At 59.5% G+C, this 16301-nt stretch overlaps 1 protein-coding gene across 2 annotated transcripts; it reads right to left on the reverse strand.

Moving 5' to 3' along the window:
- On the reverse strand, positions 1–1700 carry ID1 (inhibitor of DNA binding 1, HLH protein). 2 transcript variants are annotated; one of them, XM_044984577.1, is made up of 2 exons: positions 1142–1700; positions 1–508 (listed from the first exon to the last, which is right to left on the reverse strand). In XM_044984577.1, exons 1-2 carry the CDS (start codon positions 1538–1540, stop codon positions 464–466), a joined length of 444 nt encoding a protein of 147 aa, XP_044840512.1. In that variant the 5' UTR covers positions 1541–1700; the 3' UTR covers positions 1–463. The 2 variants fall into 2 exon arrangements, with proteins under 2 accessions (XP_044840512.1, XP_044840513.1); XM_044984578.1 differs by having other exon boundaries at positions 1–505; positions 1142–1698.
- Between the last annotated feature and the right edge of the window lie 14601 nt (positions 1701–16301).

Genomic DNA, 16301 nt, shown 5'->3' on the forward strand with positions numbered 1-16301 from the left:
TTCATAAACAATCAGCATTTGTTTAATAACAAAAACTCCAACTATTGTAGAACAATATTCTCGGTAGCATCATTGTAATATACAATACAGGGAATATTCTCAGCAATCTGAGAAGGATACAGGTTTCTTTTTTTTTTTTAATATATATAAAGTTAAGAGTCTCCCATAGAGAAAAGTCTCAAGAGTCTTTGATGTCGCAGCAGCAGCTGAAGAGCCAGGGCTGTTGCAAATACCCGTTTCCTGTTCCTCCTTCCAGGATCCCAGAAGGCTCCACACGCAGGCGAACAGGAAGGCTCAGCACAAATTCCCCAGCCTCTTCTCCTTCCAGAGGCTTGCCACAACTCTCCCTTCAGATGTCCCCCCTCCCTAGCTCCACAGGGGTCACCAGCCAGACCTCCCCCTTATGGGGAATAGAGCTGCTGCTCCTCAGCCCTAGGAGTGCTCCATGCTCCCAGGCAGGCGCTCAGTGGCAGAGGATCCTGTCGCTGGCACTCACACAGGCAGCCTGCTGGAACAGAGAGGAGGCAAAGGGTAAATCACATGTCTGGGACCATGGTCCTGCTCAGTCTCCTGGTCACAGGGCAGCACCTGTCCCTTGCGGCAGGCTTCCCTCCTCCCCATCTCATGCCTTCGGGAGAAAGGCCACTGCCCATCACCACAATGCCGCATAGGGACCTAGCCTGACCCAGCTGGGGTCACTCCAGTCCTCCTGCAACCAGGCCAGGCCTTTCACAGTCACGGCCTTAGAGATATAGGCAGAGACTCTTCCCAAGCCTTCTCCCCACCCCTATTAGCCTTGCCTGGGGCAGGAGGCTCCAGGGGCTGGCTGCACTGGGCCTCCCCAGGTCTGGGAGCCAGATCCTGGGAACCCGTAGCAGCAAAGGCAAGTACAGCTGCTCCGTCCCCAGGCACTGCTATGGGGAAGCCCACAGCAGGCTGGTCAGCCACTCCAAGGGAAGAGAATCACGTTTCCAGATGCAGAGCACCTCAAGGGGCGGCGGGGTGGGGGGGGGAAGGAAGCCCTGGAGCCCCGCAAGCCCAGGTCAGATGGCAGCAGAGGGGAGCAGTCAGGGAAGCTGGCAGAGGGCGGGGAGCAGCAGCCGGCGGGAAGGGGAGAGGGGCCCCGGAGCAGCCGTCTCACCTCGGCGGCGCCGCCGGGCTCCCCGTCGGGGCCGCCCCCCAGGGGCTGGCCGCGGGCCGGCGGGTGCTGCAGCTCCAGCTGCAGGTCCCAGATGTAGTCGATGACGTGCTGCAGGATCTCCACCTTGGAGACGCGGCGGTGGCGGGGCAGGGTGGGCACCAGCGCCTGCAGCCGCGAGTAGCAGCCCTTCATGTCGTAGAGCAGCGAGGCGGCGGCGGCCGCCTGCTCCGCCTGCTCCAGCAGGGGCAGCCCCCGCGGGGAGCCGCCGCCGGCCCGCGACAGCGACACGCTCTGCTCCGAGAGGCAGCGCACGGCCTCGCCCGCGCCTCCGCCCAGCCGCACCCGCTTCAGGGCGCAGCTGGGCCCGGGGGAGGCGGAGGCGGCGCTGGCGACCTTCATGCTGCACTGAGAGCGGGACGATGATCCGTCGGCGGCAGGACCCTGCGAGGAGCACTGGCCTGCTCTGGGCCGCGCCGGCTACTTATAGAGTGCGGGGCCCTGGGGGGCGGGGCCAGCTCCCCGCCCAAGCAGCCAATCCGAGAGGCCCTCCTTGAGGGGGCGTGGTTTCCAGCCCGCCCTCCGCCCTTCTCCCTGCCGCGCGTTCGGAGAGGGTTTTAAAGGGACAGTGACGCGCAGAGCCAAATGGGTTTGGGGGCGGGAGGGTTTCACGTGCGTGGGGAGGGGGGCGGCGCGCAGGTGGAGGCCGCTTGGGGGCATTTGGCTGAGAAAGGGGGAGGATTAAAGGAATGTGACAAGCACTTGGAATAGATCTTTAATGACCGTTCCGACACCGCCCCCCAACTTGTTGGCAAAGTCTGCTCCCCTCCCCCCCCCGCAGACAAATCCAGCTGCCCCCCAGGATCTACCCCGGCGGGGCAAAGAGACAGAAACACCCCCCCACCCCCCCCCCGCATGCAGCAGGCAGAAGACACTGCAAGGGGGGCGGGGGGGGGCATTGCACAGTTCTCCAGCGTACGAACAGACCCAGCCCCGGCCAGCCCCGGCCGCTGCTCCCCCGGCGGCACCGGGCTGGGAGCTGGCGACCCTCAGCCGCGGGAGCTGGGTGCGCGCTGCGACGCGGCGGGGCTGATCGTTAACGAGTGATTCATTGACGGGTGCGCGTATTAAGCGCGGACGTTCCCAGGGCTGCGCTGCAGCCTCGGCGGGTTTGAACGAGGCGCCAGCAGCCGGCACCGGGGCGCTGCTCAACTCGCGGGTCCGCTGCTCCCCAGCGCCCCGGGGTTTGTGCAGCGCCCTCCCCCCCCCGCCCGGGTTTGTTGGCCCCATGGCGGGGGCGCTTCGCAGCCCGCTCGTCGCACATTGTCTCTGCGTCCCCGCTGCTCCCCCCGCCGCCAGCCCGGGCTCCGCAGCCCCCGCCCCCCGCCGCAGCCTGGCTCCGCGTCTGAACAAGCTGCTCAGACCGTTAGACGCCAGGGCTGTGACGTCACCCATTCATAAAACCCTGAGTGCTGTCAGCCTGGCGCCTCGCGGGCGGTGCCCATGGCGACCGCAAACAGGGAGCCGCCGCCGCCCCCAATCACCTGCAGCCTGGGCAGAGCCTGAGAACCGGCCCCGGCCCGGCGGTCATTTATCACCTTGCGGGCCGGGAAGAGAGATTACCGCCCCCCCCGCACCTGCACCGCCCCGTGCACCCCCATACACCAGCTTCAGGGGCTGGGGCTGGCCGGGGGGCTCCTGCCGTCCCCTCCCCAGGCTTCAACTAGCTAATCGCGCTGGGCCTGGCACACCCCCCTCCGGCTTGGATTGGGGGGGCGGGGTTGGCTGGGGGGTTGTTTTCTAATACAAGGAAATAAAGATTTCTTTAAATGCAAAAAATGTAGGAAGCAGTCAGGAGCCCGCCTGGTGTCAGGCGCCGCGTCGCCTGCGGTTGGTTCCTTGCACTTCTGTCACTGGTGTTCACAGCACTTTCCAGCCCCCATCTGTTCAGTCTGATGACACTCTAGGACGCAGAGATCATTAGTCCCGCTTGACCAATGGGGAAACTGAGGCACAGAACTATTACGGGACTTATTCAGAATGGGCAGGGCCAGGAACATGACTCACATCTCCTGACTCCCAGGCCAGTGCACTATTCAAAGACCACCATCCTTTTTATCCTGTTATGTGTTAGAGCTGATTTTATTTGCTAATCAACAGTCTAGCTTCTATAGGTTTTTATACTACGTTCATCTGCAAGGGTGCATTAATCTGTGTTGTCATGTGCTTGTTCTGTCCTGTGCCCAGGGTAAGAAGTGTGTGCAGTGGGGCGTCATGTTTTGGATTTCTTCTTTTTTTTAATGTCTACACATATATCTGACATGGGCCCAGGGTAGGTGCACATATGGATGTACGTTTATGGTAGAGAAGGCAGGTCAAAAACGTGCCTTGTACTTGAGGTAGAAGGGGGTGAGATTTGGGATGGTCTCATAGACTTTAAGGTCTGAGTTTCTGAAGGCCTCAAATCTTGAGATAAAGATTTCCAAGTTACAGAGAATCCCCCATTTACTCCTTTCCCAACCCCAATATGGCGATCAACTAGACCTGGGCTATGTAGTTGAGACCTACCCGCGAGACACCTGGGAAAGGTCCTTAGTTCCTGGGGAGTTCGTCCCGCTGCGTTGGGCCAGCCCCCAGGGAATCTCTGTCTCCTGCACAGAAGAGTTTTACCCTTAGTGTAATGAGTCCCACTGCGCCAGAGGAGAAAAACTAGCAAGCACCATCTATATCTTGAACCTTTCGGCTCTTTTAGTGACACTGGACCCAGGTCACTGGGTGCCTTGACATAAGGGGTTCTATTCCTGCACATTGGGAAGAGCAAATATGCCAAATAAAAGCCATTGACGTCAGATTTTCAAGGGCCCTCAGCCCTGTCTCTACCATTCCCCCCCCACACACACACACACTTTTTCATGCATACATCTGGGCTTGCACAAAATCTGGACTGTGCATAAATTGCACGTACGTCCTTATATCAGCTGGTCAGACACCGGGTGCCTGTTCCATTGGCCTGTAAAAACTGCAAGAGCAAAACTGACAAGAGTGGCCAGGGTGGCAGTGTTGCAAGATTGGGTGCTGAGGATTCACCCTGCAAAAAAGAGGCATTTTGGATTCCCAGTTGTTTAGACTGATAAAAGCTGTTTCTCGCTGCACATGCCTTCCTGGGGTTGTCTTTACCAGACACACGCAGCATTGCCAAGGCTGTTCCTCCTACACAAGGCTCTTTCGTGGGTCAAATTTTGATGCTACAAATTTTATCTTTTACATTTTTATGGCCTGACACGGAATGTGACTCAGGAGACGTTGCTCCTGTTTATTTTTTGTAGGAGGGGGATTTTCACAATATTTATTTATTTTGCAGTTGTAGATGACTCAGTGTTTTCATCTCCCTCGACTCCCCCAGCGACCTCTGTGCTAACTTTTTGCAAGATGCGTCAGGATGAAGAGACAGGAGCCTGCTACTGGAGGCAGAGCTATCTTTAGGCACAAGCAGTGCAAACCACTTCATGGGGCCCTGGCTGTGTGGGGGCCCTGGCTGTGTGGAACCCCTGGCCACTTGCTGGTGGTTAGACTGGAAAGGAGTGGCCTGCTTCCCAGCTGGCTTGACCTCTTTCTTGGACAGCAGAGCCAGAGAAGGCTCATGACTCACCCCCCGCTGCAGTAGTTTGGGGCGCTGGAGAGGGTCCCTATCAGGATTACTGCAGCACCTGCTCTGGTTAAGGATCTGCCAACATTTCCGTGGTTGCGCCTCATTTTCAGAGGTTTGTAACTTGGCTGGACTTTGCCTGGATTGAGACTTGGCATCAATGGAAGGAGCCTTGGACTCAATTAGGATGCCAACCCTGGAGTTAAAGATTATGTCATGTGATGAAATCTCCAGGAATATGGCCAACCAAAATTGGCAACCCAAGACCCAATACAACAATGCTAGGAAAGCTCAGCTCTGATCCTTTCTGTCCATGTCAGTGTGGAAAGCCCCTCACCCCGCAGCGATCCTGACGGAGGAGCTGGAACCATCTGTTGGAAAGTCTGCTCCTTTTCCATGGGGGTGCAGATGGAAACAGTCACAAGAATAGAATTCACAAGAAAGGAAACCGCCCCACCTAAAGACCGGTGAGGCTGTAGCTGAAATGCATGCAGAGCGGTGGCTGCTCCTTCGGGTTTTATCAGCCGCACCGTCGGTTCCTGTCCGCCTGTCCCGGAGAAGCTCTTAGCCAGCCAGCAGAGTCCCAGAATGGCAGACAGCGAAGAAGCCATGGTCCAGCCCACTCTGCCAGGGTGGGACTCTTCACAACTGTGGGCCCGATTCGCCCCACCTGGCACCGGGTCTAGGGGCCAGGAACTGTGTGGAACAGGCAGCGTTTCACCATAACGACTCCACACGCCTCAGGGCAGGGGGAAGCAGGTCCCATACGTAGAGCTGTGAGTGAGGGGCTGCCAATCAGTACCCGGGGGAGGGGGGTGCCACTGTGGATAGAGCTCAGCTCTAGGAGGCTGTTCCTGACGTTAACCCTCAGTTCTGTCTGGCTTGGCCTCGCCTACAGACAAATCGTGCCAATGGAAATCAGATTAGAACCCAACCTGGGTAAATCAGGGCACCTGCTGGGTATAGACAAGGGCTGCGTGTCGCCCCATCGCCCCAAGCAATTCCTTACTCTTTGCACTCCATGGGTGCTGCACTATGCAGGCCCAACAGCAAAGACGACGGCCCCTCTTGCGCTGCGCGTCCAGCCCCGCTGAAACACGTCATCCCACTTCCCCACCAAGCGCCCCGCTGGCGCCCAGTGCACGGTACGGCCAGCGCAGCGTCGCTCTGAGAAGAGCCAGGGCGGGCGCGGGAAGTACAGGCTCAGGTGACGCAGCAGCAAGCAAGGAGCCTGCTCAGCCCCCCGTCTATGTAGAACAAATTTAGTCAGTGTCTGTCTCAGTGTCTCCCGACAGGACAGTGACATCGGCCACTCACAGATGTTGCCCACGTGTGTGGACGCTGACATGCTGGCACATCTGCCCCCCAGCTGCCACCAATACAACAATACAACCATCACCGGAGTGGGAGGGGGCGTCTGCATCCTGCCTCTAACCTTACCCTGTGGCAGTTAGATCGCTGCTGGCGGAGCAGGGAGCCGGTGTGGCAACTGATGAAGGGTCCCGTTCTGCAGCTCCAGCAAACATCAGGCTGGGTTATGAGGACATCCATCATCCCACGAGAACAGGGCAATCATGCAGCCTCTTGCATTCCCCCTACACACACGGCCAGTCTGAGCAGCACGAACAGAGCAGGGCATCCAGGGCGCAGAAGTTGAGGGCAGCAGAGCCAAATCTGGCCATTTCTCATCATTCCTGTTCTCGGCTACATGGACTATGGGAGCCCCTTGCGGGTTCGCTTGAACCATGCAAGACAATATACCAGGCTTGAAAGGTGCATGGAAAGCTGCGGCAGAATGGAGCAGGCAGCATGGCCTGGTGGTCAGAGCAGCGGGCTGGGAGCCAGATGGCTGCGTGCTCGTTCTGCTGCTGCCACTGACTGGCTGCGTTACCTCGGGCAAGTCAGTTAATCTCTCTGCATCTCACTTTCCCCCTCTGCCCAAAGGGGACAGTGATTGCTACCGCAGAGTGAGGGGGAGGGGCGATATTGCAGGTGCTTTGGGTGCACTGGGAGGAAGGTGCTATAGGCAAGAAAAAACATGAATCATTGTTTATATTGCAGCAGCCCTGTGTGCACGGCGCTGGACAAACACAGATCAAAAGACGGGCCCTGCCCCAAGAGCTCCCCTGGAAGCATTCGTTACTATCACAGGATCTCAGCCATGGCGGCCTCCCGCCTGCCTAGGCGCCTGTCCTGTGCACACACTGTACAGACCCCCGTGAGCAGTGACAATGGCACAGGGAAGGCTCCCATCCATGGTGCAGAACACAGACGACACAGAAGTAGCTGAACCTATACAAGAGCCAAGCAGAGCCCCTGTACACGATCCCGCTCCTGCAGGAGCGAAAGCACAGGAGCCCCCTCTTGCAGGAACCGGCAATGGGGATGGATCACTTGGTGATTCCTTGTTCTGTTCATTCCCTCTGGGGCACCTGGCATTGGTCACTGATGGCAGACAGGCTACTGGGCTGGATGGACCCTTGGTCTGACCCAGTCTGGCCATTCTTGTGAGACAAGGTGATGTCAATGGGATGGTCAATGAATGCTGGGGACAACCGCATGGGCATGGCGAGGGCTTCCTGCCAGCCGGGCCAACACTCCTGGGTGCTGCAAGAATTCCAAAGCCTCTGACACATCAGTGGAGACGGTGATTGCCTTGAAGCGGAAGCATGGCCAGGCACACGGGCTGCGCCTCCAGGAAGCTGCCAGGCCTGGCCTACGCTAACTGCACTGGTGCCACATCTCACCTTTAGTTAATCCGGCACAACACTGCATGCGGACCAGCCCCAGGAGAGGGGTGCAGTGGGTACAGTCCAGGAGTGGGCATCAGAACTCTTAGGGGTTGCTGCAGACTTGCTGCGTGACCGTGGGCAGGGCATTTAACCTTGCCGTGCCTCACTTTCCCCAACTGCAAAATGGAGCTATTGATAGATTTACCCACTATACATGAGGTGCACGAGGCTTAAGTCATGCGCTAATCAGTAACGTGCGTACCGGGCAGTCAGCGTCTCCCTGCCCTGGGAAGGGGCTCCAGAAACGGAGAGTCCGATCAATATTCTCGGCTCCCCAGCCCAGAGCAAGATTCCATTTCCCAGGCAGCTTGAACCCACCGAGCTCATACAACCCATCCCCAGCTCCTGCAGAAAGCTCCAGGCTCTTTCACGAGTCTCCGTCTTTCACGCTTTTCAAAAGCGGCTTAGATAAGGGTCTGCCCCCCATCCTGCCCCAAAGACCCTCAATGAAAACTGGGGGGCAGGAAAGAAAAAACCACTCCAAACTGCAGCCTCCCTCCCCCATTGCACACACACACGAGTGTGAATATAATATTTCGGCCTCGCCCCCCCCTCCCCCTCCCGCTCCAATTCCCCCTTGAATGTGTGGCCTGTAAAGCAGATGAAGCAGAGCCCAGCTGTGCAGCGGCATTGTTGGCTGCAGCAGGAAGTATTGATAGCCTCTGCAGCTGAACAAAGCCTGGAGAGGTTAGAATAGGGAGCCCCAGACAGAGCGGCTCCAGCCCAGCTCTCTCCCACAATCCCGCACTGATCTCCCATTGTTCTCCCGCTGCCCTCCGCTGGCTAAGTGGTGACCTGGACTGGACAGGCTGCCAAGACAACAGGATGTGAAAGTTAAAGGTGTTATCGCGGGAAGGTAGAGCCCAGGCGCCTTCGCACCCAAATTCCGGGCTAGGAAATGGCTCCTTTCCTTGGGACGGGGCAGCCCGGGGCTCCTTCCCGCTCCGGCAGGGGGTGTGATCCCACTGCCTGAGCGGGTCAGTGGCAGTCCCCCTGGGGTGGCCCCGGCCCTGCCATTCCTTCACTAACCCCCGTCCTCGGGCGGCTGGGGATTAGAAAACACTGTGGCGTGTGTGGGACGCTCACTCCCACAAGTCATCCAGCAGGAATCTGCCTTCCTTGCCCCGCGCCTGACAACAGCTCCAGCCGCCAAACCTCCCGCAATGCAGCCCCCGGGGCGATCCGGCCGGCCGGCGAGCGCTGCGTGTTGACGGAGGGGGCTGCGGTGCTGCCACAGTTGTTGGGGTAGCGAATTCAGTTGTCTTGTGAGATGAGTGGCTGCTCAGCTGGATTGCACCCCCCACTCGCATGCACCCTGTGATACACCCCATGTGCCAACCCCCAGGGCTGGTGGGAGCCTCCCCGAGGGAGAGGCCAGGCTCTCCTTGGGGCAGCTTTGATAGCAGGTCCCATCAAACACAATACTGCCCTGAGCAATGGCTCCAGCAGCCAGCAGAGCTTCCCCCAGCCCTCAGTGAGTGGGCACCCCGGAGCACAGCTGGGCGCTCGCTGGGGCTCGTGTCCATATGGGCTGTAATCGGGGTGCCCATCTCCCCAGACACAGCTCAGTATGTGTGTGCCTCTGCATCGCCTCCCACGCACACGTCACACTCCCACCTTTGCACCTCTCGTGCTTCACTCGCACGGCTTTGCACGTGTCCCCGTGACCCACACCAGAGACATGGCCCTCTCAGCCTCCCTGGCACATTTCCTGCACGCCCCCTGCGAGCACCGAGCCCCCCGGTCCACACACAGGGTTTGCTGGAGAGAGGCACTGACGGGATGTGAGCAGCCTGCCCCCAGAAAGGCTCTGCTCACTGAGCCAGAAAATGATCTGGTTTAAAATGACTCAACTCTGCAGAGCTCAGTTTGGGAAGGGACAAAAAGGTACTTAAGGGCTAATTACTGAGCACACTAAATCCAGCTCCCCTTTCTTCTCCCTGCCGCCCTGTGCAGGGACATCTGGACACAGGAGGTTTGGGATTAATCTGGCTGCTCTTGTAGCTGAAAGGTGCGCTGGCTGCCTCCCCGATGGCTTCCTACCGCGGCCACGCTACTAATACCAGCAACAGCTGTGCATGCCGCTGCCTCCTCTCATCCCCGGCCCGCTGGCTGATAGGGATCGGCCAGCCTGGAGCAGGTGTGCGAGTGAAGGGCAGCAAAGCAGGCCTGGGGGGGTTGCGCCCTCCCCTCACCACAGGGCCTGTGGGAAAATGGGCAGCACGGCCGAGAGCCGGGGGTGGGGGAGAGAAAGTGCAGACGTTTCCTGTGCAGCCGGGTTAGCCCAGCCCTGCAGAAGGGCTGCCTCCATCCTGGCTTCACTGCAAGGCCAGTCCCAAGCACCTGCTGCAGGGGTGGGGCAGGAGCTGTGAGTCACAGCAGCAGGGCACTGCTCGGCCGATTGCTGCCTGCCAGGATGGGCTGCCCGCTTGGGAGGCAGGTCAAGGACTCAGACAGGGGAGGATGGCAGAAAAACATCTGGGCAGGGCAGAGTGTGGGGAGGGGGCAGGGTCCATGGGGGAGGACGGTTGGGAGAGACAGGCTCCCATTTAGCTTTAATCCGCCCCCCTGGCACCTGTGCCCCCGGGCTGGAAGTGGCTGTAGTTTTCACAGTCTTGCAGTGGGCATTCTGCATCTCCCAGTGCACCTGTCCCCAGTGCCCAGCTGTCCCTTTGGGTCCCTTCCAAATGCAATGAAGTACTTGGTGCCCGGGCAGGCTCCTGCCACTGAGCTGAGCAAGTCCCTCATTCAAGCCCGGCCCACCCAGCCCAACTGCATGGAGCGTCTTGCCAGCTTGTCAGGGGATCTGGATTGGCCAGTTGGCCAAAGTACCCAGGTCCCTATATCCCACCCCACCCTCCCGGCTCAGGCCTCTGGGGCGGCCAGGACTGCTACTGTGCCCAAGCAGCAAGGGAACAGAAGATACCCCCTAGGCAGTGCTGCACAGGCTCCTCGCAAGCAGGGCTGGGCTGGCTGTGGGAGATGCAGGGACCCTGGCTATTGTTCTGCTCCAAAGTCTCTTGCTGTCCCATATCAGCTCGGGCCAGGCCTGCCCGGCCCGGCACACCGAACCTATCTGCTGCGGCCTTGAGCCGAGCCCGGCTGTGGCTCTTTTCAGCTGTCTGTCTTTTCTCCCTCGCTCACACCCCCGGATTCCCAGGGCGGGTACTGCCGGCAGGGCGGCCCCCTCCATTCACACGGCCCAGATGCGCGCCTTGTGGGTGCCCTGTTCCCACACAGCCTCTCAAAGCAGCTAATTAGCCCCCATCTGCCAGCAACAGCCGCAGCCGCAGCAGCCACCACCGGTGGCATGTGAGGGGCTATTGAGGAGCGGGGCATTGTGTGCAGGAATGTCTTTCACTGCCTGAGCCGCGGCCTGGGGAGCAAGGCGGGCTGTGCAGCCGGGCCAGGAACAATGCCAAAGGGCCGTCCCTCCAGCCCCGCTTAGCTCTGTGGCTGGGCTCATGGCACATATTAGCCTTATGTCAAAGCTCAGGACTCTAGGGCCAAAGGGTCGAGTCGTAGCCCCCTCCCTGCTAGGATGATTGGCCTGGGCCGGACCCAGCTCTCCCCAGAAGCCCATTTGGCTGATGCTCACGAGCGCCCCCAGGGCATGTAGTTTGGTCACAGCACACGAGGGGCTGAAATCCCCCAGGCCAGCTCACACCTCCACCCACAGCTCCACAGACCTGAGACACAGGCAGGTGAAGCGAGCCCCAGACGGGGAGCCAGGAACGTCGCAGCTCTGATGCACATTCACTTGATGGCCTTGGGACAGGTCACTATACCACCTCGTGCCTCAGTTTCCCCATCGGTCACAAGGGGATAATAGACCTGGCTCACCTCCTAGGGTCACCATGGGGCTCCATGCACGAACGCTCGCACAGCAGAGGGCCAACCTCGTCACTGGGGGGCACCCACCGAAGTCAGTGGCGTTACGTGACGATTCATCTGGCCCCCACAGTGCTAGCTCATCGTGGTCACTGGAAGGGGATTGCCAGTGGGCATCCAGCTGCATTTCTCCTGGCACTGGCAGGGCGCAGAGGGGATCTGAGTTCGGACGAGGATGCCAAGCTGCGGATTCTTCCGCAGAATGAATGGTGGGGCCTAGATGCCCCATGAGGAACCCAGGCATGGATACCCCAGGGAAAAACACCCACCCCTCCGTGACCACGCCATGATTTGACACGAGCCACCGGCGCGAGGCCCAGAGCTGTGGCAGAGAAGGGAAGAGCAGAAGACTTGGGCTGCAGTGCTGCTGGCTATGGGGGCACTTCCAATCCTACGGCCAAATTCGCAGCCTCCCTGGGCATGTAACCGGTGCACGCAGTCCCCGTGAAACTTGCAACTGCATGTGCCTTCTGCACTGTGCAGCTCTCCACCCAAACTCCGAACAAGCCAAGGGCCTGGGGGAAAGTGGGGCAGCCTGGGACCCAGCCGACCATGAACTGCAGGGAAGTGGCCAGCCCAGAGGTCATCACTGTGCTGAACTTGGAAAGGGTAAACATCGAATGAAAGAACGGCCTTTGCTGTGTCCCCCAGGGGCCCGGCCCCCGGCCCAGAGACGGTGCTGCCCTGACAACCTCAACCTTTTCCCAGCCACCCACTAGTCAGGGAGCTTGACTTCCCCGCTGTGGGCTAGGGGTCAGCAAATGCTGCTGTGAGGTGCCTTTGGGGGTCTGCTTCATTTCTCACTGGCTCAGTGGGCTGGGACATGAGCTGGCTGGGCTCAGCTCTGGGGCCGAGGGGAGACGCGGCTGCGGCACAAGCCCAGCCTGGATGGTTCTCCTTTCCCAGGAGAGAGGCAAAGGGCTCAAGGGGGGCCACAGGGCAGAGTCCTCTTGCCAGGCCGCTGGAAACGTGGCTTCCCTGGCTGCAGCTGCTCTATGGCTGGAGGGTCCCTGCGCCCAGGCCAGGGGCCGCAGCCTCTCACCACAGCCACAGTCCCAGGGCTCTGCTCTGTCACCGGCCCCGCCATCCCACTCCTTGGCTGGCTGCTGGGCTGGGGGACAGGGCCCTGGAAGTGCCCGGAGTTCCCCGCCCGTCTTCTCCAGCCCGGCCGCACCCCGTGCGCTCCCCCAGGCAGGCAGGGCAGTTCCTGTCGCACGGTTCTCACCAGAGACTGGAAGCAGCTCATTACGCACCAAAGGCCCCGAGCTGCCATCTGCCTCCATGTCGGGGAATTGGTCCAGGCACCACCGAACTCCCCGGTGAGAGTGACGCAGCCCGGCCCCTCCCTGCCAGGTGAGTGCAGCGAGGGGGTTTACAGTGGATGCTTCGGGGGCAGCAGCGGGAGAGCGTGAGTGTGCAGGAGGCTGGAGAGGAGGAGCTGGGTGAGTGTTGTGAAGCTACTTCCAGGGACAGCCCCCGTCCCAGCCGCACACAAACCTCCTGCCCGGGCGGAGCAGTGGGAGCCCATCGCCTCTTGGCACCAGGGGAGGGAAGGAATCAGAGAGGGAGGAAAGGGGAGCTCCAGAGGGCTGCTGAACGGACGAGCTAAACAGCAATTGCGACAGACAGCTGGGAAGCCTGGAGGCCAGGGAGTGAAGGAATCCAAGATGGTGCGGAGGAAGAGGAGGTTTCATGAACTGCTTTTCTCTCCATTACGCCTGGCGGTGGGAAAATCAAACAGGTGGTTTGAAGGCCATTGACAATGTGCTCTGGCTGCGGCGTGAAAGGCTCCGGGACGGCAGGGTCCCTGCACAGCATCTTGGACAGCCTCGGACTGTGTCAGAGTGCAAGACGAATAGCTTCATTACCATGTGAATTCTGGGAAACAGGAGAGGAGGCCAGTAACACCATCCCTGTCCATATGGCACTCGCTCAGAGCTAAGCTGAGGATTGCTGGCAGATCCCAGCTTCTTTGAGCGGAGCAAAGGTTGCCCAGCAGCCGCGGATATCAAAGGCACTGCAGACTATAGGCTATTCACTTGGGCTCTTCAAAACAAGGTTTCTGATGAGACCACACAAGGCAGGGCTGGAGTCCGGTCCATCGCCAGCCAGCTCCTCCTCACTGCACCAGCACAGGGGAGATGACTCGGGCTGTCACACGTGGTACTGCAATTAAAGTGTTAACGGACTTGCCCGCGGCTGCCTTTGAAATGAGTCCATGCGTCCGACGCAGTGGGGATTCGCCCACGAAAGCTCATGCTCCAATACGTCTGTTAGTCTGTAAGGTGCCACAGGACTTTGTCGCTTTTTGAAATGAGAGACGCGCCTGGGTTCAAACCCAGCACATCCTAACACCCCTTCATTCTGGGGGCTCAGAATCTGCTCCAGGATCTGGGCCCCTGTCTCTACAATGGGCCAAATCAAATCCCTGGAGGAGAATCCCCTCGGCCTTGCCACGGTGGAAATCCAGAGCCCCACTCCGGCAGCTTGTGGTCCCCCGTGTGCAGGTGCTTTAGTCTCTCTATAACATGGGGGGGGGAGAACCTGGCAGCATTCGCTGAGGCGCCAGGTGGGAACAGTCCACATAAACATTTGTTCCTACTGGACTCCGACCCGCAAAGGCCTGGTGTCATGTGCTGAACCCCGGCTGTCACACACACAGCGCCGCCGCCCCAACCGATTTACTCTGATCCACTTGCATTTATCGCATCCACAGTGGGATCTGCACGGTCACTCCCGGTTCACTGCACCTGCAGTGCAATCACTGAGCCCCCATTCTCCACAGGCACTGGACACTCCCGGCGCTCACCCCATGCCTGCGGCTTGTCTCCACTGACAGCGCTGCATCGGAGCTGCCGTGCCCTGGAAGCGCTTAGTGAAGACGCTACCTATGCCAATAGGAGAGCTCCTCCCGCCGGCGGAGTTAATCCACCTCCCCCAGAAGCCGTAGCTGCGTCGACAGGAGCAGCTCTCCCGCCGACTTAGCGCGGTCTACGCTGGGAGCTTGGCCATTACCACTCCATCGCTCAGCTCCACCCCCGAGCCACGGAGTTGTACCGACAGACGTTGACAGGTAGCCCAGGGCTCAGAGGAGTCACTGCTGGCTCCCTGCAGATTAACTGCCCAGACACTGCAATCCCTGCAGACAGGGCTCCGAAGTGCTGCGGAATGTCCTGTGCAAACAGCAGCCAGGCAGCCGAGGGCATCTGAGCCATAGCAGTGAAACTGCTGCCCTCAGTGGCTTCACACCCATCAGAGCAATGGACGGGATTCCGGGTGCTGGATCGGGGGAGTCATTAGAGCTGGGATGGAGTTACTGCAAGATCAAAGCAATCAATCCCTGGTCACTGGAGACTCACTGCCTGCCTGGCCCGGGGCAGTCAGAGGGAGGCGTGCGAAGAGGATGGCCTGTGGTCGGAGCACCCAGTCACAGAGCTGTCAGTGCAGCCAGGGTGGACTCCCTGCAGGGAGAGGGCCAAGCACCGCTCATGCCGTCCCTTACACCGCCAACGAACAATTCCCATCGCTGGCTGCCAACGAAGGGGGGCGGTGCCCTGGGGGCTAGGAGGCGGGGGGGGGGTGGGATCTCCATTCTCCTGGCACCCCAGGCATCATCCACACCCAACAGGGCCCTTCCAGCACCTCGCGTAGGGCACCGGCTCTGGTGGGCATTTAGCTGGGGCCCGGGGCCAGAGTCACCCTGGCGTAACTCCTCCCACGTTCGGCCCAATTTCCACCAGCCCTGGCTCTCGCCCCCCTCCCCCCGCTTCATGCCCCTTGCTTAGCCAGGGCTGGGAGCAGGGTGGGGGTGGGGAGGCGCCCGGTAACCAGCTTTGCTCCAGATGGCACTTGATTTCGCTCAGATGTGCAGCGTTTGTCTCTCTCCACTGGCTCTCTTAGCATGACAAAGCTGGGAAAGGGCCTTTGTGAGCTCCGGGAGAGGCCAGAGCCTCCCCGCTCCTTTCTCTCCAGGAGATTAGGGCTGGGATCCTGGGGAATGCTGTTCATTGCTCCTCCTTCCCCTGCATGGGGGTTACTCCTGATTTACCCTGGCGCAGGGGAGAGCAGGGCCAGCATGGGCAGCTTTGGGGAGCATGTGGGCTTAGCCAAAAGCCTGTTTGGCTGAGGGCATCTGTGCTGAGTGAATGCACAGAGCGTGTCTGTGTCCAGGGCTTCGTGCTGCTTCCATCGGACGCTCTGTGTGGTTCGTCTGGAGGAGCCGTGACTCACTGAGCTGGGGGCGGGCGGAATCGGAAGGCCACATGGCATTGGTTTGGGGGAGAGTTACGCCAACCATCAAAAAATCCCAGGCACGGCAGATAGTCCTCTGCACACACACGTGCACACATGGACTTATGGCAAGACACGTTGTTGTGTGCACTGACGTGCAGTGAGACACACACACACACACCCCTGGGTACAGACACACAGCGATATTCACAGCAGACACCCACACGAAAATAACAAAACTTTGGACTCATAAAACCCGCTGCAGAGAAGTCCCTGGCCATGGCCCCGTCTCCAGTGCTATGCTAACGACTGTTTACAGCTCTATACAGTTTTCACCAACACATTCTTCCCCTGTTCTCTATACACAGCCCGGCTGCCATGCACACAGCTCTGGGGTGGAGGATGCAACGGACTGGGGCACCGCAGCACAGTGCACAGAAGAGAAGGGTGGGGGCAGCAAGTGACAAAGACAAAACCCTTGTCTCCTGGGCCAGGTCCCAGGAGATTTAACACCCAAGCGAGCGGACAGGCCCTTGTTTGTGAGCGTTGCCCCAAAGACGCACACCGTGTAAATCACACAGGACTTGCGTTATCTGCCCGGCCA

The sequence above is a fragment of the Mauremys mutica genome, chromosome 13 (assembly GCF_020497125.1).
Source record: "Mauremys mutica isolate MM-2020 ecotype Southern chromosome 13, ASM2049712v1, whole genome shotgun sequence".
In the NCBI taxonomy this organism is placed as follows: domain Eukaryota; kingdom Metazoa; phylum Chordata; order Testudines; family Geoemydidae; genus Mauremys; species Mauremys mutica.